The following is a 25,287-nucleotide window of genomic DNA, read 5'->3' as shown; positions in this document are numbered from 1 at the left end:
AATGCTATTTTTAAAGTTATTGTTATCGATCAAATATCAAAAATAGGCCGATATCTTTAATCTTTAAATAGGTGACGTAATTGTACAGAGCTGCTTTGAGTCGGCTATTCAGTTCAAACTTTTATGAAGTTTTTAAATAAAATCAGTCGTTCTCTGTATAAAAATATAATATTTTGAATTATTTATATTTATCAGCTATAGTATATTGGTTATTGGCCTCCAAATCTTAAGAGTTATTGGTCATCGATATCGGCCCAAAAATCCATATTGGTTTATCCCCCAAAAAAACAAAAATGTATTAATCCGTGGGTCACATGTGTTCCGGGTCACATTGTGGTCCATACTAATCTCGGATCAACCGTAAAAATTTACCAAAAATCTAGAGAAAATCTTAACATTTTGCCAATATGAGTGATATAAATCAACCCTGATGTGTCTATATCAGTCAAAGCTGGACTTGGACTTTATGTATTTTATTGAAAATATAATGCTTAATAATTGTGAAAGAGATCCATGTAAAAAAGGCTTTCCATATCAGTAAAAAATTGACTTTTTGTAACATGGCTTGCCATATCAGTTAAAAAAAGACTTTTTGTAAAAATGGCTTGCCATATCAGTGAAAAAGTAGACTTTTTGTAGAAATGGCTGCCATATCAATAAAAAATTGACTTTTTGTAACATGGCTTGCCATATCAATAAAAAAAAATTGACTTTTTCTAAAAAAGAAAGGCTTGCCATATCAGTAAAAAATTTACTTTGTAACATGGCTTGTCATATCAGTAAAAAGTGGACTTTTTGTAGAAATGGCTGCCATATCAATAAAAAAATAGACTTTTTGTAACATGGCTTGCCATATCAGGTAAAAAAATGGCTTTTTGTAAAAATGGCTTGCCATATCAATAAAAAAATAGACTTTTTGTAACATGGCTTGCCATATCAGGTAAAAAAAATGGCTTTTTGTAAAAATGGCTTGCCATATCAGTGAAAAAGTAGACTTTTTGTAAAAATGGCTGCCATATCAGTAAAAAATTGACTTTGTAACATGGCTTGCCATATCAGTAAAAAGTGGACTTTTTGTAGAAATGGCTGCCATATCAATAAAAAAATAGACTTTTTGTAAAAAAGGCTTTCCATATCAGTAAAAAATTTACTTTTTGCAACAATGGCTTGCAATATCAGTAAAAAAAAAGAGACTTATTGTAAAGTGGGCTTGCCATATCAGTCAAAAATGGTCTTTTTGTAAAAAAAGATTTGCCATATCAGTAAAAAATTGACTTTTTGTAGAAATGGCTTGCCATATCAGTAAAAAATAAGGAGTTTAAGTCGTGGAGTTTATGGCTTGTTGTATTTTGAAAAAATAATGCTTAAAAATGATTTATTGGAAAACTGTAAGTCTGATAATCCTGAAAAGATATAGGAACCAAATCTAATGCAGAACACAGCTTTTGGCCAAATTTGGGGCTTGTATCATTTTTTTATTTGCCTGGATTATTAAAATGTAATATTTAAAAACATTTTTATTCAAAAACTATAAGTTTGATTTGCATGAGGAGATTGGCACATTTTGACCAATTTTGGGCTTTATAGCATGAACGGCCTAAGAGATTTGTTTTCGAGGACAGAGTAATATAACAGTATGTTAGCTTTCTCAAGCCAACAATTAAATTCAATTCACCTTTATTTGTATAGCGCTTTTACAATGTAGATTGTGTCAAAGCAGCTTCACATAAAAGGTCATAGTAAATTGGAACAGTGTAGTTCAGTTTTTACTACACATAACGAATTGTTACATCCGTATACAGTGTATTTGCTAACACTTTACTTGAAGCTAGCTATTGACTATTTATTTGAACCTGTCAAGCTGATGATCAATATTATGCTTGCTTTCCTCATCAGAAATACCACCAGTTGAGGATCAAGATTCTGGGCGACTGCTATTACTGTATCTGTGGCCTTCCAGATTACCGAGAGGATCACGCCGCCTGCTCTATCATGATGGGTTTGGCCATGGTTGAGGCCATCTCGTAAGTCATGAGGATTCTTTAATCACATTATGGCTTTTTAAATAGGAAATGAGTGTGCTTTAAACATACAACTGAAGTCAGAATTATTCACCCTCCTGTGAATGTTTCACAAATGATGTTTAACAGATTCAGGAATTTTTCACAGTATTTCCTGTAATATTTTTTCTTCTGGAAAAAGTCTGATTTGTTTTATTTCGGCTAGAATAAAAGCAGTTTTTAACTTTTTTAAAAGCCATTTTAAGGTCAATATTATTAGCCCCCTTAAGCAATATTAGTTAGAAGATGGCTTGCCTAATTACCCTAACATTAACCTAGTTAAGCATTTAAATGTCAATTTAAGCTGTATAGAAGTGTCTTGAAGAATATCTAGTATTATTTACTGTCATCATGGCAAAGATAAAATAAATCAGTAATTAGAAATAAGTTATTAACACTATTATGATTAGAAATGTGTTGAAAATATCACCAAGAAATTGTGGAAAGATTATACAGGGGAGCTAATAATTCTGACTTCAACTGTATATGAGAATATTCCATCTATAATATCTGCGCATAATCGATCTTGCATTTTGATTGGATAATCTGGTCATATATAATATCATCATGACCAGTGGCGTAATGTAATTGATTAGTTTTAGGGTGTTTTCACACCTGTAGATCTGCCACAATCACTAGTGATCTAATCCTGGCAGATCGCTGGTAAACTTGAAGATCACTATAAGGACTACAAATCCGCAGGTGTATGGACTACAAGTTCCAGTCATGCACCACACACACTCACACCAGTTCCAGTTGAGACATCTTTATGATCCGTGATCATAGGGATAACCAGATGATCAATAATTCTTGCCTAGAAACTGCAACAGCCGTGGGAAAGAGGACAGTTTTTGTTAAAGTTTAGAAAAATCTGAGAGATAAGTTTGTTAAAACCACAAAGCGAGGCCATGGTAAAAGTGGAGACCCCGGTACACAATTACAGAAATCTGTTTTTCCACCAGTCACAGGTTTAACACTGATGTATAGATTACAACTTTGAATTTAATAATTACAAAACTATAATTAAGGAACAAATTATTTCTTTGATTACTGGAAAGGAATATATATTATTTTGATAATTATTATTTAGGGGTTTTTCACCTTTATTATGACAGGACAGTAGAGAATTCAGACAGGAAAGCATTGGGAGCAGAGAGAGGGGAAGGATCGGCAAAGGGCCTCGAGCCGGGGATCGAACTCAGGTCGCCGTGAGCACATTGGTGCTACATGTCAGCGCGCAGTACCACTAGGCTACTGTTTTGTAGGCTTTATTGGTGATAATGGTCAGGAATGTTGGATCATTATTGTTTTTTTAGCGTAAGAAGAGGACAGAAACTAGCCAGACAGTAATGTGTGAATTGTGGAGCGGGCTAAATCTAAAAACATCTGTATTTTTTAGTAAGTGTGCTTTTTTTGTGCTTTTATTCTTGCCCTAATAAAATATATTTGTAGAGCAGCCCATGTACTCCACTCATTAATATTTTAATAAACTTTAATAGGTAGAACTGTCAGAAATATGAACAAAAGCAAGTGATCAATCAAAATTTGATAAAAAAAAAATCTTTAATGGTTTTAAAAACCTTTATAATCATTTAAATAATTAATAAAAACAATAAAAATAAGAAGGTTATTGAATGACATTAATGATATGACGTAGTTCCGGAAACTTCCTACTTACACTTTATCCGTCTGATTTTACGGTCAGTTTCTTTTGACCGCCCCCTGTCGTTTTAAAGAATATCACAACAGTGATATAAAAGCCTCTTTCATTTCGAGAGGTGCACGCGCAGTCAGTGGAAGTGCGCGATGTGGCACCAGGTGAAAGTAAAAATCCAGCTTTACTCTATTGCCAGTTATCTTTATGTAGTGCAAAGGGGACCTATTATGCAAAAATCACTTTAATAATGGGTTTAAACACAGTTGTGTGTGTATATATATATATATATATATATATATATATATATATATATATATATATATATATATATATATATATATATATATACAAACCAGTTTCTAATGGTAATAACTTTTAATTATTATTTTTTATAATTACAGTTGATGAAAACAACGCTTTGATTGACATTCTCACTTTGTACGTGTCATCAGAGGGGGAAAGCTCCGCCCACTAGTAACCATCTGTCCCTCATTAGCATAGGATGTTTGTCCTGTTTTTCATCTGCCACTATGCTGACACACAGGCATTTGTAGCTCCGCCCTCTTTTGAAAAGAGCACAATCTGATTTAAATTTAAAGCGACAGTCACCAAAATGACACAATTAGGATGAAAGCCTAAAAGAGTCAGTTTCAGAGAGTTTTAAAACATTACTAGTGGTGTATTTTGAGCTGAAACTTCACTACACACACACTCTAGGGACATCAGAGATTTAATTCACAACTTTCCTTTTAAATGCATTGATGTGGTTGCCAGGTATGTGCGGGAGAAGACGCAGACGGATGTGGACATGCGTGTCGGTGTTCACTCGGGGACAGTTTTGGGTGGTGTGCTCGGACAGAAGCGCTGGCAGTACGACGTCTGGTCCACTGATGTGACTGTAGCCAACAAGATGGAGGCCGGAGGAATACCAGGGTAAAGAAACAAAGCTTTCACTTATTTCTTACTGATCGAGTTAACACAGTCTCATTGTGAAAACGTACCTTCATATACATTTCTGGAGAGCGTGAATTATGTATCTAGAGCTACATATGACTGCATTTCGTTTCTGCTATGAGACGGTATGCCGCCGCCGCCGGCTTCTGTTTCTTTTCACGCTACCGGCTGACTGCTTACCTTCGTATAGACTGCTTTTCCGCTGTAACCAGTTTGCCCAATAGCTCGCCACCGACGTTGGTGGACTTTAGGCGCAGAAAGGTGTTGACTGCGACGACGGGGTTCGAGTCCAGCAAAGAACGGTTCCAGAAAGCAGATAAAACAAAAACAAAAGGCAAAGGACTCCACTCCAGTGCACAGTTGGTCACCAATTCTGTTCTTAATTTTTGTGGACAGAATCGCAAAGCACAGCCTTGGGCTGGAGGGGGTCAGATTCAGCGACCACAGGATTTCATCTCTGTTATTCGCAGACGATGTTGTTCTCTTGGCTTCATCGAACATGGACCTTCAGCATGCACTGGGGAGGTTTGCTGCCCAGTGTGATGCGGCTGGGCTGAGAATCAGCACCTCCAAGTCCGAGGACATGGTGCTCCACCGGAAAAAGGTGGTTTGCCATCTCCAGGATGGAGGAAAGTCCGTACCCCAGGTGGAGGAGTTCAAGTATCTTGAGGTTTTGTTCACGAGTGAGGGAAGGATGGAGCGTGAGATTGACAGGCGGATTGGTGCAGAGGCAGCAGTAATGCAGTGGATGTACCGGTCCGTTGTGGTAAGGTAGGAGCTGAGCTGAAAGGCAAAGCTCTTGATTTACCGGTCAATCTACGTTCCTACTCTCACCTATGGTCATGAGCCTTGGGTCATGCCTGAAAGAATCTCAGATACAAGCGGGCAAAATGAGTTTCCTTCGCAGGGTGGCAGGGCGCACTCTTATAGATATGGTAAGGAGCTCTGTCACCCGGGAGGAGCTCGGGAGTAGAGCCGCTGCTCCTCCACATCGAGAGAAGTCGGCTGAGGTGGCTCGGGCATCTGTTTTAGTTGCCTCCTGGACGCCTACTTAGGGAGGTGTTCCAGGCATGTCCCATCGGGAGGAGGCCTTGTGGAAGACCCAGGACATGCTGAAGGGACTATGTCTCTCGTCTGGCCTGGGAACACCTCGGGATTCGGAGGAGCAGGAGGAGTCTGGAGAGAGGGAAGTCTGGGGTTCTCTCCGAAGACTGGTGCCCCTGCGACCCAGCCCCGGAAAACTGGTTGTGAATGAATGAATGAATAAAATTATGACATTGTCTGTTATGACAACTTGGCATAAACAAATACATCACAACCTGTTTTGGACTTTGTCACAACAGCGTGAGGTAACCAAGATAACCAGGCTTTAGTGTATGTCAGGTTGTCATAAGAAACAACTTGTCGTCTTTGCATTTAAAATGTCATAACTGACACTTAATGACAGTTGTCATAAGCATGCATAACATCTCCTACTTATTAATGTGTCGGGTCATGTTTATAAAGGTTTCAAGAGTTCACACTTAGCTGATGATTGCTAATAAAGCATATTTGGCATGCTGTCCTGGGAGAGAGCCCTGAGCTCAGAGTATCCTTGAGCTCGGGGCTCCCTCCCGTTTGAAGGGCGAGAGGAGAGTTTGAGCTCAGGTAGATCTCGAGAACTCCCCTACTTGTGAACTGCTGAGGTATATCTGGCTAAGACTTGCCTTAGGATGCTGTTTTGAAGTACTCAATTTACTTATGTTGTATGTCTTTGGACTGTGGGAGGAAACCAGAGAACCCGGGGAAAACCCACGCAAACATGGGGAGAACATGCAAACTCCGCACAGAAACGCCGACCGGCTGGAGAGGGCCGAACCAGCGGCGTTCTTGCTGTGAGGCAACAGTGCTACCCACAGGGCCACCGTGGCGCACTATTAGATAAGGGGAGGAGTAGGGGTGGAAGGGGGGATTCTTCAAGACGAAGATGACTGGATTTATTTTAGGAAATACCGTGAAAAATTCCTTGCTTTGTTAATCATCATTTGGGAAATATTTGAAAAACATTCACAGGAGGGCGAATAATTCTGACTTCAGCTGTTTCTGAATCTGTGGTGTGTCCGACAGGCGAGTGCACATCTCCCAGAACACCCTGGAGTGTTTGCACGGGGAGTTTGACGTGGAGCCGGGGAACGGAGGCGACCGCTGCGAGTACCTGAAGGAGCGCGGCATCGAAACCTACCTGGTGGTCCTTCCCAAGGGGCCTGTGGGCAAAAATGGCATCAACGGAGTAGTGAGTGTCCCATCTTACCGCTCTCATCTCCCAATCTTGCATTTTTTTCTCATCAGTCATGTTTCCATGTGTCTTTTTTGGAACTGCTCAGTTCAGTTATGACTTTAGTCAGATTAGTGAACTGCATCCATGTTAGCACGTCACTTCACAGTAGGAATACACACAGGTTCGAAGACTCGTTCTCGCCACCTACAGTACAATTCAGCCAGGTATACATCCACGCTTAAATATCACAGTGAAAATCATCATAGCTTGCGTAGAATAGACCCAGCTCCCAACCCAACTTTGAGAATAGATTAACAGCAATATTTTTTTATCGCCCGAAAAGAGTCTTGTGTTAACGCCGATAACGACCCACCCATAGTTTAACCATAGTCATGTGAATATACGTGTGAATAAAGCCCGCCTCTAATGGTTAAAATTAATCAATTCTATTTATAATAATCACACTTAATAAAAAGAAACACTTTGATTGACATTCTCCCTTTGTATGAGTCATCAGAGGGGGAAAACCCCGCCCACTAGTGATCATCTCTCCCTCATTTGCATAAACAGCCCTGAGTGAGAAGCAGCCATCCGTTATTAGAGTTTGACCTGCTGAAGATAATGTCAGAAGCACACTGTTTTTAACCTGCCACTATGCTGACACGCAGGCACTTGTAGCTCCGCCCTCTTCTGAGTAGAGCACAATCTCATTTGAATTTAAAGCGACAGTCACCAAAATGAATTGACAATCTGGAAAGCTTAAAAGGGTCAGTTTCAGAGAGTGTTAAAGCATTATTTGTGCTGTATTTTGAGCTGAAGACTTATTTTCCATCTTGTTAAAAGGCGCATAATAGGTAATGCCAACATTTTGAAAATTGCATCTTTGAATGGAAACATAGCTAGTGTCATGTTTTTCTCCAGAAGCTTTCAGTGACGTCGTCTAACGGTAATTCTCCATTGCTGATCAACACTACGGAGTGTAACGGAAGCGTCCACACGGCCTGCACCACACCGGAGGATCCAGAAGAGCTCGACACACGGGTAAACTGATTCTTTATGATATATTTGATTTACGTTCATTTCAGTTACTACTTAAAGGTGCAGTATGTAACAGGGTACATATGGCTTTGGAAAACCCGGAAAAGTCATGGAATTTTGGCATTCGCCTGGGAAAGTTTTGGAAAAACAGAAAAACCCATAAGGTTTTGGAAAAGTCATGGAAATTACATTTTCATTAGTCATTTAGCAGACGTTTTTGTTCAAAGCGACTTAAGCTGCGGTCACACTGGAGCTTGTGCTTGCGAATTTGTTATCGCTGTGAAAAAGGGTGGTATTAAACAATATGATTAGACGTTAATAAGTGAGCAATTGCTCCATATTTTAAATTTCTTATTTTAAGTTATCTTCAATTGTCTAACGCAATCACCTGATGTGATTTAGCAGGTAAGAATTCACCAAGCTTGAAGTTTCGAATGCAGTGAAATGCGAAGCTTGTCGCACGTGCTTGCGTTTCTGGTCTGCCGCATTCGCATGCCTGTGAAGCAGTCTATAGAGCGATAAGTGAAGTGAGATCGCGGCTTTACAATGAAATAGATTTATCTACTAGTACTATTTTAACAAACTATTACCATCATGTAAAATTAGTTTGACAAATATCTGTACACTGGAAAGGAGGTTAGTTGTTTTGACTTCTTTTTTATTGACCAAAAACATGGTCTCACATCATTAGTGCTGTGCAAGCATCATCTGTTTTACATAAATATAAAAGTAAATTAAAACTAAAGAGATTGTTGCGTGTTTTATGATATGCTGTAATAAATTTAAACGTGCATTGTTTTATTTATTATTCACCATGCATACGTAAACATTACATCATAAAAAGAAAGTTCTGGAAATGTCCTGGAATTTTTGTAATAAAAATGTGTATGAACCCTGATGTAAGTTTGACACCCAGTGGTTAAACTAGGTATTGCACGTCTGGTTCGAAACACATGCAAGCGCAGGTTGTCAGATTGACGACACCAACAGTAGCGAGCCTGACTATAAAGGCTGATTCAATGATGATTTAAGTCGTGTTCTGAGTAAAAGTATGCAATAGAAGGGATATTCTCCATATTAAAAGGAGTTTTTGTCCTAACCAACATTTGGCATTTGCATGTTCTCCCCGTGTTGGTGTGGGTTGCTCCGGCTGCTCCGGTTTCCCCTACAATCCAAACACGTACGGTATAGGTGAATTGAATTAACTAAATTGACTGTAGTGTATGAGTGTGTGTGTGAATGCGAGTGAATGGGTGTTTCCCGGTACTGGGTTGCAGTTGGAAGGGCATCTGCTGCGTAAAACATATGCCGGAATAGTTGGTGGTTCATTCCGCTGTGGCGACCCCTGATAAATAAGGGACTAAGCTGAAAAGAAAATCAGTGAATGAATGAATGAATACATACCATTGACTTCCATAGTAAGAAAAACAAATAGTATGGAAGTCAATGGTGTTCAGCTTTCTTCAAAACATCTTCTTCAGTGTTCAGCGGTAGAAAGAGACTCCTAAAGCTGAGTAAATGATGACATTTTAATTTTTGAGTGAACTATTTCTTTAAATCGGGTCTGTATGACGGCTCTGGTTTGTGGCTGGTGCATCTTTAGTGATTTGGGGGGTAGGTGAGAGGTGCAGGTCATATATTGTGTGTGTGTGTGTTCTGATATGAATGTTTGTGTGTGTATTTGTAGGTGGTGAACCCGTCGTTCCCGAACCCGCGGCGTCGCCTGCGTCTGCGAGATCTGGCGGAGAGAGTGATCGACGCTCAGGAGAACGAACAGGAGCTCAATAAACTCCTCAATGAAGCTCTGCTGGAGAGAGAAACTGTGCAGGCGTAAGTGCCATTCAAGTGGATTCAACTTAAAACAGTTAAATAGCACCTCTAAAAGCTTAAGAATTGTGTTGTTTTAGGTAGTTTGAACAAGCAGAAAAAGTCATTTTTGAGTGAAGCTCATGGATCCTTTTCACAAGACTGTTATGAAGCATTTAATGGTCATCAGCATCTTAAATCCTTGAACGTTTTTAATACATTTTTTTTACAAAAACATATGAACATTTACACTCGCTGGCCACTTTATTAGGTACACCTGTCCAACTGCTTTTTTACGCAAATTTCTAATCAGCCAATCACATGGCAACAACTCAATGCATTTAGGCATGTAGACATGGTCGAGACGATCTGCTGCAGGTCAAAGCGAGCATCAGAATGGGGAAGAAGGGGGATTTAAGTGACTTTGAATGTGGCATGGTTGTTGGTGCCAGACGGGCTGGTCTGAGTATTTCAGAAACTGCTGATCTACTGGGATTTTCACGCACAACCATCTCTAGGGTTTACAGAGAATGGTCTGAAAGAGAGAAAATATCCAGTGAGCGGCAGTTCTGTGGGCGCAAATGCCATGTTGATGCCAGAGGTCAGAGGAGAATGGCCAGACTGGTTCCAGCTGATAGAAAGGCAACAGTAACTCAAATAAGCACTCGTTACAACCGAGGTCTGCAGAAGAGCATCTCTGAACACACAACACGTCCAACCTTGAGGCGGATGGGCTACAGCAGCAGAAGACCACACTGGGTGCCGCTCCTGTCAGCTAAGAACAGGAAACTGAGGCTACAATTCACACAGGCTCACCAAAACTGGACAATAGAAGATTGGAGAAACATTGCCTGGTTGAGTTCACTGTACTCAAATGGCCTCCACAGTCACCAGAGCTCAATCCAATAGAGCACCTTTGGGATGTGATGGAACGGGAGATTCACATCATGGATGTGCAGCCGACAAATCTGCAGCAACTGTGTGATGCTATCATGTCAACATGGAGCAAAATCTCTGAGGAATATTTCCAGTAGCTTGTTGAATCTATGACATGGAGGATTAAGGCAGTTCTGAGGGCAAAAGGAGGTCCAACACGCTACTAGTAAGGTGTACCTAATAAAGTGGCCGGTGAGTGTACGTTCTGGGTAAAAACGACTTTTTTTTCTCCAGTTGAACACAATAAAGGAACATTTCAAATGTTTTGGAGCAGTAAACATGTCAGGCTAAATAATTCAAATAAATCATTGACTTCTGCTGTCTTCATTAGTTTCAAAATCACTGATTTCTGTACATCTTGTAAAGACGTATCTTTGAAGATCTTTCTTTTCTTTGGATATAAAGTAAAGTCACTGCGCTGTTCAGCTCTAGAGCATGCTGGGATGTGGGTTTATAAGCTTTTGATGGGGAGGGCCCTAAAAACACAATCAAATAGTTGGTAAAAGAAAACACACATATAACTGGATGAACGGTGTAACAGAACACTGCAGCGGTTTTAAAAGCTTGACTTTTCCAAGCCGCAGTAAACCGGTTATCATCCCATGCCTAGTTACCAATAATTTGATCACTGATGTCCTTGTAAACGTAGCCGTTGATAAAGTGCTCATTGGGCTGGATGTGAGTGATGAGTGTGTGTGTGTGTGTTTGTGTGCTCTGAAAGGCTGAAAGGGAAGTACACCAACCGTCTGTCCCTGCGCTTCACCGACCCCGAGCTGGAGACGCGCTTCTCAGTGGAGAAGGAGAAGCAGAGCGGCGCCGCGTTCAGCTGCTCGTGTGTGGTTTTACTCTTCACTGCTGTCATGGAGGCCCTCATCGACCCCTGGTCAGTTAAATATTAACACACACAAACACACACACACACACACACACACACACACACACACACACACGTCTATGTCAGGGTTTCTGCTCATTTTAAAGAACACACAAACAGACACACACATACATAGACAGACATACAGACACACACACAGACAGAAACACACACACACACACACACACAAACATAGATAGATAGACTCACACTATGAAAATATTCCTCCTATCGTGTGTTGTTGCTTTGATGTAGAACACGATTTAAATCAGCCTTTAGGCTCGATAGTCAGACTCACTTCTGTTGGTGTCGTCAATCTGGCAACCTGCACTTGCATGTGTTTTGATCCAGGAGTGTAATACCTAGTTCAACCACTGGGTGTCAGACTTACATACTGCACCGCTAACTAAAGCTCAAATTGTTTACTTTACATTACGATCACATGACATTATTCCTGTATTGCTGTACTGATGCTCGCTGTGTATTTTCTGCATTGTCTGTCTGTTTTTAGGTTGGTTGCGAACTATGTGACTCTGGCTGTTGGGGAAGTGCTGCTGCTTATTCTTACCATCTGTTCTCTGGCGGCCATTTTTCCACGGGTGAGTTATGTCGGTTATGTAGATCGGATACACGGAAGTGCGATATGCACATTAATATAGCAGCATTTTTAAATGACACTGTATAACAATAGTTATTTTTACAGTACTGTGATGGTTGGGTTTAGGGTTGGTGTGGGGGTAGGCGTTAACAAATAGAATTTATTTGGTAATTTAATTGATAACATAAATAATACTTGGTACAACTGAAGAGTTCAGATGCTAAAGCCGCTAAACGCCACTTCCGCCAAAAATGAGATTGAGTGAATGCTTTAGGCACGTAGTACATGTTCAGCAAATAGATTTGGTTCAAATCATCTAAATCGCAGCGTCAGCGCATTCAGAAATAACAGATTGTTGGCAAAAGCCGCTAAACGCCACTCGCCACTTGCAAAAGCCGCTATATCCCGAGAACCAATCAGAAGGCGCGAATCGAATCATATGTTTTCAATGTAGCAGCGAGTTGATATTCCGGCTTTAATGAGGAGATTTTATTCCGCTTCAGATTTCTATTTTAAAAGACGGAGTTTGATGATCCTGTCTGACTGTCAGTGAATGGCGAATGAAAACGTCCCTTACCTCAAATTTCTGTTCATTATAAGACAAAGAAAAGACAGTACAGTCGGGGGTGTAGCAAGCATTCATAACGTTTGTTTGTGCAGCGGCGCTACATTGAATAAGTCTGATTTACTATACATTAAACGGCAACTGCGTTTCACTAAAGACGAAGTTAAGATGCCGTTATTTTATTCCGCATGAATGCTATGAGGATAAACGAGACGAAGAGATGAAGATCTTGAGTATGGTGAGGATGAACAAATCTGAAAGACATCCTCTTTTTTTGCACAGTAGGCCCACCTTGTGTTTGATTTGCTAATGCAATGTTTTAAAAGGGAAATATAAACTCTACATTATTTATATTACTTCAGTAAATTATATAATTTTTTGGAATAATGGACAATGCACAGATATTGATGTTTCACCATGTTTTTACACTGCATTAGTTGAATCTAACAAGCTTATCATTACTTCACTTGCATTAAATCTGAATCCCAATGATCAGAAATGACAACAGATTGTTCAGATTTAATTAATGCCAGTTTTAATGTTATTGATTAACGCATTTACTTGACAGATTTCAGTCATTAATTTTTTCCTCTGCTTAGTCCCTGGTTTATCAGGGGTTACCACAGTTCAATTCAATTAAATTCACCTTTATTTGTATAGCGCTTCTACAATGTAGATTGTGTCAAAGCAGCTTCACATAAAAGATCATAGTAAATAGGAACAGTGTAGTTCAGTTTGTAGTGTTTAAGTTCAGTTCAGTTTAGCTCAGTTCAGTGTGGTTTAATAATCACTACTGAGAGTCCAAATATTGAAGGGCAAATCCAACGATGCGCAGCTCTATAGATTCCGAACCATGCAAGCTAGTGGTGACAGCGGAGAGAGAAAAAAAACGTCACTAATGGCGGAAGTGAAGAAAAAAAAACCTTGAGAGAAACCAGGCTCAGTTGGGAACGACCATTTTAATTTCTCCGCTGGCCAAACGTCTTGTGCAGAGCTGCAGTCTCAGCGGCGGAGGCTGGAAGCTGGCCTCAGCGAAGACTCGTCTGTCTCTGGAGCGTCACAGGAATCAGTCTCATGTTCTCCACTCCTCCATGACCATCACAGTAGCTGCTCAGGATACGGCCTGGTCCAGGATATGGAAACCTTGGGATCATCTCGTCGTTGGTCTCACAGCTGAATGAACCGCCACTTACTTGACAGAGTTATATATTTTTAATTTTAGGTGGTGTGTGTAATGTGCTTTATGTTTGGTAAAATAATCTCTAATTGAATCTTACGTGATTTTTCAACTAATTACACTGTCTTGTCCCGATTGGTGGATTTAGAGGGTTTTGCTAAAAAGCACTAGTGGATTTAGCTGGATTTAGCAAAGAATTGTCTAAAGTGACATTTATGAAACAAATTTATTTTATTTACCAGCTAATAACCTTATCATTACATATAACATGAACCTTCTGAACCTAATCAGAGGAGCCTGATAGAAAATGCTGATTTACAAGAAAAGAGGTCTGATGGATTTAGAGGGTTCTTCATCTAAACTCTTCATATACTGTTTTTATATTACTGTGACGGTTGGGTTTAGGGTTGGCATGGGGGTAGACGTTGATAAAGTACAATAATTTGTCAATTTAATAAATAATATCAATAATTCTTGTTAACTTCCAGCCGCATCCCTATCTGATCTAGCAACAACCAGTTATGTCTGTTTCACTCCATTTCAGCTTTTACATCGTCCTCTTGTTAGTCCTTTAGGATAAAGTGTCTGCTAATTGCATCTAAATCTGGAATGCTGAAGTTTGGATCCAAAAAAATGTGGGTCTAATTTTAGCCAAATTTCGCATTATGGCGGCAGTGTAGAGATGGTTAGCTGAGAACAAAGCAGTATTCATGAAACATGTATTACATATATGTATCTTAACCACAATAAAGGGCGGTGTCATGGTGATGCAGGGGGTAGCACGATTGCCTCACAACAAGAAGGTCGCTAGTTCGAGTTTCGGCTTGGCATTTCTGTGTGGAGTTTGCAACCGTGTTGGCGGGTGCTCCAGTTTCAGTCCAAAGTCCAAAGACATGTGATATGGGTGAATTGGGTAACCTAAATTGGCCGTAGTGTATGTGTGTGAATGAGAGCGTATGGGTGTTTCGCAGTGATGAAAAGGGCATCCGCTGTGTAAAACATATGCTGGATAAGTTGGCGGTTCATTCCGCTGAATTTCTGCTGTCCATGCCTTATGTATCTTTGACAGCTCCATATATAATTGTGGCAAGTTACATGAACAAAACGTCTTTCCTGAGGCTCATCCAGTTATTGTTCAACATGCATCAGTACATTTGATTTATCCTCATTAGTTAGGTCAACACATTCACATTGACTAATAAAGTCACCAGTATTGATTCCCTCACACACACAGACTCGCACACACATACACACACAGGTTGGTTTTAGTGATTTATAAGGACTCCTCATGGGCCTAATTTATTATTATACTTTAAAAACTGCATATTATATGTCCTTATCTCTTTCACCAAACCCAACCCTCACAGGAGACGGCTCAAAATGTAATTAATAAGTATGATTTTTAACAGTTTTAAATTACGAGGACACATGTCCTTATAAACCACCTCAGCAGTGTAATATCTAGGTCAGGGGTCACCAAACTTGTTCCTGGAGGGCCGGTGTCCTGCAGATTTTAGCTCCAACCCTAATCAAACACACCTGAACAAGCTAATCAAGGTCTTACTAGGTATACTTGAAACATCCAGGCAGGTGTGTTGAGGCAAGCTGGAGCTAAACCCTGCAGGGACACCGGCCCTCCAGGACCAAGATTGGTGACCCCTGATCTAGGTCATACACATGTCATTTTATTATTTTGTCCTCATAAATCACACATATACTTGTGTATATATGGTTTACGAGGACGTGTCCATAGGCGTAATGTTATTTGTACTGTAAAAAGCACTTATTATATTGCCTTACACATACATATAAACCCAACCCTCACAGGAAATGTGGTAAATTCGAATGTGACAATAAAAAATATTATGATTATATTAATATTAATGATTTTAAACAGTTTTTAGTTACGAGGACATGCAAGCCATGTCCTCATTAACGACCTCAACTTTGTAATATCTAGGTCATACACATGTCATTATACGATTTTGTCCTCATATATCACACACACACTTTTGTATATGGTTTACGAGGAAGTGTCCATAGGCATAGTGTATTTTTTACTGTAAAAAAGGCTTATTTTATTGCCTAACACATACAAATAAACCCAACCCTCACAGGAAATGTGGCAAAAAACAATACATATGATTTTAACCAGTTTTAAGTTATGAGGACATACAAGCAATGTCCTCATAAACCACCTCAACGTTTTAATATCTAGGTCATACCCATGTCATTCTATCTAATTCGTCCCCATAAATGACATAAACAAGCACACACACACATACTTGTATATATAGTTTACGAGGCTGTGTCCATAGGCGTAATGTCTTTAAACAGTTTTAAATTATGAGGACCCAAATAACGTCCTCATAAACCACCTCAATATTGCAATATCTAGGTCATACCCATGTCATTTTGCTAATTTGTCCTCATAAATCACATAAACAAACACACACACATGCTTGTATATATGGTTCACGAGAACATGTTCATAGGCATGTTCATATTGTATTTTGTACTGTAAAAAAATGCTTATATTGCCTTACACCTACGTATAAACCCAGCCCTCACAGGAAAAATGGCAAAATTCCATTGTGGAAAAAAGCATTACATATGATTTTAAACAATACAAAGACACAAGTCGTGTTTTCACAAACCACCTCAGCCTTGTAATAGCTAGCTCATGCCCATGTCATTGTACTAATTTGTCCTCATAAATCACATAAACAAGCTCACACAGACTCATACATGTATATATGGTTTACAAGGACGTGCCCATAGGCGTAATGTATTTTGTACTGTAAAAACTGCTTATTATATTGCTTTACACCTACATAAGATTTTAAACATTACAAGGACACAAGTCATGTCCTCACAAACCACCTCAGCCTTGTAATAGCTAGCGCATGCCCATGTCATTGTACTAATTTGTCCTCATAAATCACATAAACAAGCTCACACAGACTCATACATGGATATATGGTTTACAAGGACGTGTCCATAGGCGTAATGTATTTTGTACTGTAAAAACTGCTTGTTATATTGCCTTACACCTACATAAGATTTTAAACATTACAAGGACACAAGTCATGTCCTCATAAACCACCTCAGCGTTGTAATAGCTCATGCCCATGCTATTTTACTCATTTGTGTTCTCATAGATCACATAAACAAGCACACACAAACACAATGGTATATATGGTTTATGAGGACTTCTCCTTTGTTGTAATGTATTTTAAACAGTAAAAACTGTTTATTATGGCCTTACTTTAACCCAACCTTCGCAGGAAACCTGTGGCATATTGTCAGTGTCAAAAGAACTTTTAAAGGGGATCTGTTATGCAAAAATCACCTTTGTAAAGGATTTAAATGCAGTTGTGTGGCAAAAGTGTGGGAATATAACCAGCTCATCATGGTAATAATGAATTAATTTAATTCTTTATAATCACGCTTAATAAAAACAGTCTGCAGAAACACTTTGATTGACATTCTCGCTTTGTACGCATCATCAGAGGGAGAAAACCCCTCCTATTAGTGACAATCTCTCCCTCATTAGCATTAACAGCCCTGAGTGAGAAGCAGCCGTCCTTCATTAGACTTTTGACCTGCTGAAGATAATGTCAGCGACTAAGAGGACTATAAATGTGGAGCTTTACATCAGATAATGCTAGTCCTGTTTTTAATCTGCCACTATGCTGACACACAGGCATTTGTAGCTCCGCCCTCTTTTGAAAAGAGCACACTCTCATTTGAATTTAAAGCGACAGTCACCAAAACACCACAAGCCTGACAAGTTTAAAGAGTTATAAATCATTATCTGTGTGGTATTTTGAGCTTAAACTTCACATACACACACACACACATTCTAGGAACATCAGAGATGTTTTTTACATCATGTGAAAAGAGGTAGTCGCATTTACGTATGAAGTGTTTGAATTAAGATGCATATCCTTGTAAACCACCTTAAAATAGACATAGATCATACTCATGTCATTACACAGATCAGTCTTTGTAAGCCACAAGAATTAGTAAGCACACACACACACACTCACTCACAGATTCAGTGAGTACTGAGCTCACACACTCGTCCAGATGAAGGACAGATGATTCCATATGGCTCCACTGAAGTAGCTATTGATTTTGAAAGCATGTTGTTGTGCACTGGCATCAATAGTTTCCACAAGCAGTGTATATCAGGACGCCCCGCGGCTCAGATCAACACATCAGATCACAGACCGTTCAATTGACTTTTACTGGTCACTCGCTGCGATAACAGGTCATCTGCGCGCAAGGTTAAACCTGCTCCTGGCACGGTGCTTCATTAAAGTCCACATGAACCGGAAGCTGCAACTGTTTTGTTTCAGTATTGTGACGCAGTTCCTAGAGAAACGGAATATTAAATGAAAAAGAAGTGGGCGTGGCTTGTTTTATTCTGCGAGCTGATTGGATGTAGTAAAGTAGGCGTTCAGAAAGATGGGGAAAAGGGTTTGGTCAGAGTTATTACAACCTAACAGACTCCTCCTGCTCACCATTTCTGTGTCAGCTGGATGGGCGTGGTTAAGTAAGTTAGCCACGCCCACTACCTCAGACAGACCTAACAAAATCACTACGGCTAGTTTTGATTTCAGGTGTACTTTAATGCTATTCTTCATGTTTTTAAAGGTATTTCCAAAGAGGCTGGTGTCATTCTCCACTTGGATTGACCACACACGCTGGGCTCGCAACACTTGGGCCATGGCTGCCATTTTCATAGTCACATTGGCGGACATAGTAGATATGGTGAGAAACTAGTAAACAGAAGTTTCCAGTGTAAAAAAGACATATTCATTTTGTCTTTGACAGTTAAATACATCCAAGCAATTGCACAAAAGCCACTCATGATCTCTAATCCTCTGTTTTATTTGTGTAGTTGAGCTGTCGTGCGCCTCAGACCTCCACAGTGGAGTCCACTGCTGTTCCTCCAGTCGCTCCCGCCATCCGTGGCTGTGCAGAAAATCCCAAATACTACAGTTTCATCGCCGTCCTGGCGCTCATCGCCACCACCATGCTGGTGCAGGTCAGCCACATGGTCAAACTCACGTTAATGCTGCTGATCACTGTGGCCACCGGTGCGGTCAACATCTACAGCTGGAGCCAAACCTTTGACCTCTACGACCTCACCCGCTTCAAGGAGTACAGGTAGGTCAATATAGGATTCTGACGGTATGCTAACTTTGGAGAAAACATCACAGGATTGTGATTACTGCTCTAAGATAAGCTCTTTTTAAACTTCTGGGTAAAAAAACAAGTTTTTCCCCCTCTGGACAGAATGTCTTTTAGTTTAAGGAACATTTCAAATGTTTTGGAGCAGTAAACATGTCAGGCTAAATAATTCAATCATTGACTTCTGCTGGCATCTTTGGAGATTTTCTCTGGATATAAAGTCAAGCCACTCCGCTGTTCTTCTCTAGAGCATGCTGGATGTTGGTTTATAAGCGAGTTGTTTTTTCGATGTTTTCTGAATCGGGGACTGACCGGCAGCTTTTGATGTGGAGGACCCTAAAAACTCAAAACTAAAAGAAAACATTCATATACTGTAGGGACGGTGTAACTGAACATTATAGCGGTTTTAAAACCTTGACTTTTCCAAACCACAGTAAAACCTTGAAACCGTTTATATATTCTTATATTATTTTATTATGATTATTTTTTCGGGGTTTTTCACCTTTAATATATAGGACAGTAGAGAGTATTGACAGGAACGCATGGAGAGCAGAGAGAGGGGGAAAGATCGGCATAGGACCACGAGGCGGGAATTGAACTCAGGTCAGCGCGAGCACCGGAGTGTACGTGTCGACGCACCAACCACTACACCACTGACGACAAACAAAAATTTAAAAATGACCTGTTTTTCGTTTTACAATATCTGTTTCTAAAATAAAAAATCCAATGACCAAAAGATACACTGACCGTCACGCATGTGTCAGCACTGATGGGGAAAGTTACTTATAAAAGAAATGATGATGAAATGATGAATCGTGAGCTGCTCGATTCAAACACGTGACGATTCAGATCAATCAGTTTGTTAAGGTGACAAACTAATTGAAATACAAGCAACCCAGACTCAATTAAGTTATGTGCCCGGTGCTACATTTTTGAGAACCGCAAAATATATGCCTAGGGATACGTTTTAATGATTCAGATCAGTTAAGATGGCAAACTGATTGTGATACAAGCAACCCAGGCTCATTGGAGTTATTTGTACGGGGCTACATTTTTGGGAACCGCAAAATATTTTTTGAGAACTGCAAAATTTATGCCACGGGGTATTTTTTGAGACCCACAAAATATATACCCGGGGCTACATTTGTGAGAAATGCAAAATATATACCCGGGGCTGCATTTTTGAGAAATGCGAAATATATACCCGGGGCTACATTTGCGAGAAATGCGAAATATATACCCAGGGCTACATTTGTGAGAAATGTGAAATATATACCCGGGGCTACATTTATGAGAAATGCGAAATATATACCCGGGGCTACATTTGTGAGAAATGCGAAATATATACCCGGGGCTACATTTGTGAGAAATGCGAAATATATACCCGGGGCTACATTTGTGAGAAATGTGAAATATATACCCAGGGCTACATTTGTGAGAAATGTGAAATATATACCCGGGGCTACATTTGTGAGAAATGTGAAATATATACCCGGGGCTACATTTGTGAGAAATGTGAAATATATACCCGGGGCTACATTTGTGAGAAATGTGAAATATATACCCGGGGCTACATTTGTGAGAAATGTGAAATATATACCCGGGGCTATATTTATGAGAAAGCCAAAATATATACCCAGGGCTACATTTATGAGAAAGCCAAATTATGTGCCAAAGGCTACATTTTTGAGAACCATGAAATATTGCTCCCGGGCGCATATCATTCGAGGACAAACTCCAACATGTTTCAGTTGTCAGACACTACTGGAGATTTATGTGGGAAAGTTCTTTGGTCCGATGAAAAGAAAAAAAGAGCTTTTCAGCAGCAAACACACAAGATGAGTTTGTTCCACACAGGAATAAAACGCTAACCCGTGTTTACAGTTAAATATGTCTCCAGGAACTTTAATGTTGCAGACCTAGATACACAACATCATGCATTCTCTCAAATACCAACATAAAAATAAAACCTGACTGCCTATGATAGAGGTCTTACAATGAGCCATAATGATGTTAAAATCCTACACTCTCCTGGCTCCTTCCTTGCTTATCTTTTTTTAAGATTTATTATATATATATATATATATAGATATAGATATAGATATATATATATATCTATATATATATATATATATATATATATATATATATATATAGATATATATATATATATATATAGATATATATATATATATATATACTTGAAATTATGTACAGTTGAATTCAGAATCATCCATCTCCTGTAACGTTGAATGTCTCTGACATTTTGAGTTTCAGCATGTTATCAAGTTAATCAATTGAATTTGCTGTTTCAAAAATAATAAACATTCTATAAAGAGAATATTGTATCACAAACAGATCTGTAAATGTTATATATTGTTTATATACATCATTTACCGTTGACTTTTTTATTTGAAACCTCCTAATAAACATTGTAATGAATGTAAATTCCTCTTTGCCAGATATTAAGGCATCGAATCAACCAAATGAAAACGGAGACAAAGAGAAAAATAACAAACAATATAGAAGCGATGTTGCAGCAGCTGATAAACGTCAGTTGATGTGTTAATACTGCAAAGTTTATTGTACAAATTGACAAGGATTATTTTATACAGTTGAAGTCAGAATTATTAGCCCCCCTGAATTTTTAGCCCCCCCTTTTCCCTAATTTCTGTTAAACACAGAGCAGATATTTTCAACACATTTCTAATCATAATAGTTTTAATAACTCATCTCTAATAACTCATTTATTTTATCTTTGCCATGATGACAGTAAATAATATTAGACTAGATATTCTTCAAGACACTTCTATACAGCTTAAAGTGGCATTTAAAGGCTTAACTAGGTTAATTAGGTTAACAAGGCAGGTTAGGGTAATTAGGCAAGTTATTGTATAATGATGGTTTGTTTTGTAGACTATTGAAAAAAAATAGCCTAAAGGGGTTAATAATATTGACCTTAAAATGGCTTTTAAAAAATTGAAAACTGCTTTTATTCTAGCCGAAATAAAACAAATAAGACTTTCTCCAGAAGGAAAAATATTATCAGACATACTGTGAAAATTTCCTTGCTCTGTTAAACATCATTTGGGAAATATTTAAAAAAGAAAAAAAAAATCAAAGGAGGGCTAATAATTCTAACTTCAGCTTTATATGACAAAAATAAAAATATTGAATATTGAATCAGTTTTATTTTTGGTTTAGTACTTTTATAAAGTTAAACTAACTGAAAATGAGAAATATCTCCTTGGCAAATATGTTATTATTATTTTATAGTTCCTCCAGTTAGTCATTAGTTTATTATAATGTCATCAAGAATTTCTGGTTTTAATTTCTATTCCCTTTAATTTCTTTTTACAGGGTTAATCTGGTGCCATCCAAATACACCATGAGTGTGATGATCTTCATCATGATGGTCAGCTTCTACTACTTCTCCCGACATGTAAGATTTTACATTTATTTAAAAAGAGAACTTCTGTCTTTATTATTTATTATAAATATAAAACACTTCTGTAGTGATTCTCAATAGTAGAAATTAAACTTACAAAAATATACTGATGTTTTCTATATATTCAGATTTAAAGATTTGGTAAGCTGTTCAAATGCAGCATCTGAATTTGTTCAATAAATGTATTATTAGAGGTTCGAGTGTGAAGAAAATCGAAAATTTTAACTCAACCTAATTAACCCAGTTAATCCTTTAAATTGCACTTCAAGCTGAATAGTAGAATCTGAAGTTTAAAAACCTCCTAGAGCGCCATCTGCTGTTAAACTCTAGCTTAGAGCGCCATCTGCTGTTAAACTCTAGCCCTAGTCCCCCATTTGCTGTTAACTTCTAGTCTAGAGCACCATCTGTTGTTATCTCTAGCCCTAGAGTGCCAGTTGCTGTTAAACTCTAGCCTAGAGTGCCATCTGCTGTTAAAAACTAGCCTTAAGCGCCATCTGCTGTTAAAAACTGGCCTTTAGCGCCATCTGCTGTTTTAAACAAGCCTAGAGCGCCGTCTGCTGTTAAAAACTGGCCTTTAGCGCCATCTGCTGTTTTAAACAAGCCTAGAGCGCCATCTGCTGTTAAAAACTGGCCTTGAGCTACATCTGCTGTTAAAAACAAGCCTAGAGCGCCATCTGCTGTTAAAAACAAGCCTAGAGCGCCATCTGCTGTTAAAAACTGGTCTTTAGCGCCATCTGCTGTTAAAAACAAGCCTAGAGCGCCATCTGCTGTTAAAATCTGGCCTTGAGCGCAGTCTGCTGTTAAAAACTGGCCTTGAGCACCATCTGTTGTTATTAACCAGCCTAGAGCGCCATCTGCTGTTAAAAACTAGCCTTAAGCGCCATCTGCTGTTAAAAACTGGCCTTAAGCGCCATCTGCTGTTAAAAACTAGCCTTAAGCGCCATCTGCTGTTAAAAACTGGCCTTAAGCGCCATCTGCTGTTAAAAACTGGCCTTGAGCGCAGTTTGCTGTTAAAGACTAGCCTAGAGCGCCATCTGCTATTAAAATCTGGCCTTGAGCGCAGTCTGCTGTTAAAGACTAGCCTAGAGCGCCATCTGCTGTTAAAATCTGCCCTTGAGCGCAGTCTGCTGTTAAAGACTAGCCTAGAGCGCCATCTGCTGTTAAAATCTGCCCTTGAGCGCAGTCTGCTGTTAAAGACTAGCCTAGAGCGCCATCTGCTGTTAAAATCTGCCCTTGAGCGCAGTCTGCTGTTAAAGACTAGCCTAGAGCGCCATCTGCTGTTAAAATCTGCCCTTGGGCGCAGTCTGCTGTTAAAGACTAGCCTAGAGCGCCGTCTGCTATTAAAATCTGGCCTTGAGCGCAGTCTGCTGTTAAAGACTAGCCTAGAGCGCCATCTGCTGTTAAAATCTGCCCTTGAGCGCAGTCTGCTGTTAAAGACTAGCCTAGAGCGCCATCTGCTGTTAAAATCTGGCCTTGAGCGCAGTCTGCTGTTAAAGACTAGCCTAGAGCGCCATCTGCTGTTAAAATCTGCCCTTGAGCGCAGTCTGCTGTTAAAGACTAGCCTAGAGCGCCATCTGCTGTTAAAATCTAAGCTCAGAATTGATTCAATAGAGAATAGTGATGCATTTTGAAAATCTCTGTATTTATTTCTCAATCAGTTTTTTCGCCACAGCTCTAATATAATTATGCTTAATTTCTATATATCACCATGGTCATGCGAAGCACGGCAATTTGTTTTACAGTATTCCTTGGCATGCAGTAGAACGACAATAAAGCAATAAACCAATGACTTGACAACATTAATCCACAACCTTAGCGACAGTCTGGCGTTCTGTAACCGATCCTGTTTGTTTACTGGTTTGTCCATCTTCTGGCATGCCCCAGGTAGAGAAACTGGCCCGCACACTCTTTCTGTGGAAGATTGAAGTGCACGAGCAGAAGGAGAAGGTGTATGAGATGCGGCGCTGGAACGAGGCTCTGGTCACTAATATGCTCCCGGAGCATGTGGCCAGGCACTTTCTGGGCTCTAAGAAGAGAGACGAGGTAAGAAAACCTCCCTCTCAGATTCAGGCCACAAGATCGCACTTTTGTTCTCAATGGTTTCGCTGTTTGTCCACATGAAAATGCAGTGTCTGCTTGGCACCACCTTGTGCCTGAATTAATAATAAGTAGGTTAGTGTAGGCTGCATTCAGCAGTTTGTTAAGAGCTATTTTTTCTTTCTACACTCTCAGAATAAAAGGTACACAATGGGACAAATAATATTCCTTAAGGAACAGTTTTGTACCTTTGTAAAAGTTGCACCTTACAGTATATGGTACAGAAAAGACCTCTTATGATACTGTTCTGTACCTTTTATGGTACAACTGAAATAAAGATACACAATTATTCTCATATAAAAGGTACAAAAGTGTTGGACAACTCCTTTATTATTACAATATCTATGAAAATACATATTACTAGAAAGGCAAAGTGATTTAATGAATAATTTCTATATTAAAAGATGAATCCTCATTTAAAAGAAACTCATAAACATTCATTATTGAACTCTATAATACAAAACAACTGGTCAAATATAACTCTAGGTATTGTACACTAAACATTTAAGGCATTTTTAATAAACATTTGATAATAATTTTCTGATAAATACAGTTTCATTATTGATATCTGCACCTTTAGCCGTTTGCTTTCGTCTACGCACATGATCTTGCAAAAGT

The 25,287-nt window shown here is 39.1% G+C and overlaps 1 protein-coding gene across 2 annotated transcripts in view; it reads left to right on the top strand.

Annotated features, from left to right (window-relative positions):
• The window catches only part of adcy3a (adenylate cyclase 3a), a 56,368-nt gene that overhangs the window by 18,769 nt on the left and 12,312 nt on the right, over positions 1–25,287 (top strand). The window contains exons 5-15 of one of the 2 annotated variants that reach the window (XM_056474844.1): positions 1,897–2,024; positions 4,492–4,650; positions 6,778–6,943; positions 7,853–7,969; positions 9,654–9,796; positions 11,430–11,591; positions 12,094–12,181; positions 18,585–18,701; positions 18,832–19,100; positions 22,485–22,566; positions 24,457–24,615. In XM_056474844.1, the coding sequence (XP_056330819.1) occupies positions 1,897–2,024; positions 4,492–4,650; positions 6,778–6,943; positions 7,853–7,969; positions 9,654–9,796; positions 11,430–11,591; positions 12,094–12,181; positions 18,585–18,701; positions 18,832–19,100; positions 22,485–22,566; positions 24,457–24,615 (1,590 nt within the window). Of the gene's footprint in view, positions 1–1,896; positions 2,025–4,491; positions 4,651–6,777; positions 6,944–7,849; positions 7,970–9,653; positions 9,797–11,429; positions 11,592–12,093; positions 12,182–18,584; positions 18,702–18,831; positions 19,101–22,484; positions 22,567–24,456; positions 24,616–25,287 lie in introns of both variants that reach the window. The other variant, XM_056474843.1, reaches the window with a different exon arrangement.

Source organism: Danio aesculapii, chromosome 16, assembly GCF_903798145.1.
Source record: "Danio aesculapii chromosome 16, fDanAes4.1, whole genome shotgun sequence".
Lineage (NCBI taxonomy): Eukaryota > Metazoa > Chordata > Actinopteri > Cypriniformes > Danionidae > Danio > Danio aesculapii.
Note: the sequence above shows the minus strand (reverse complement) of the source record. Positions and strands in the feature narration are given on the sequence as shown.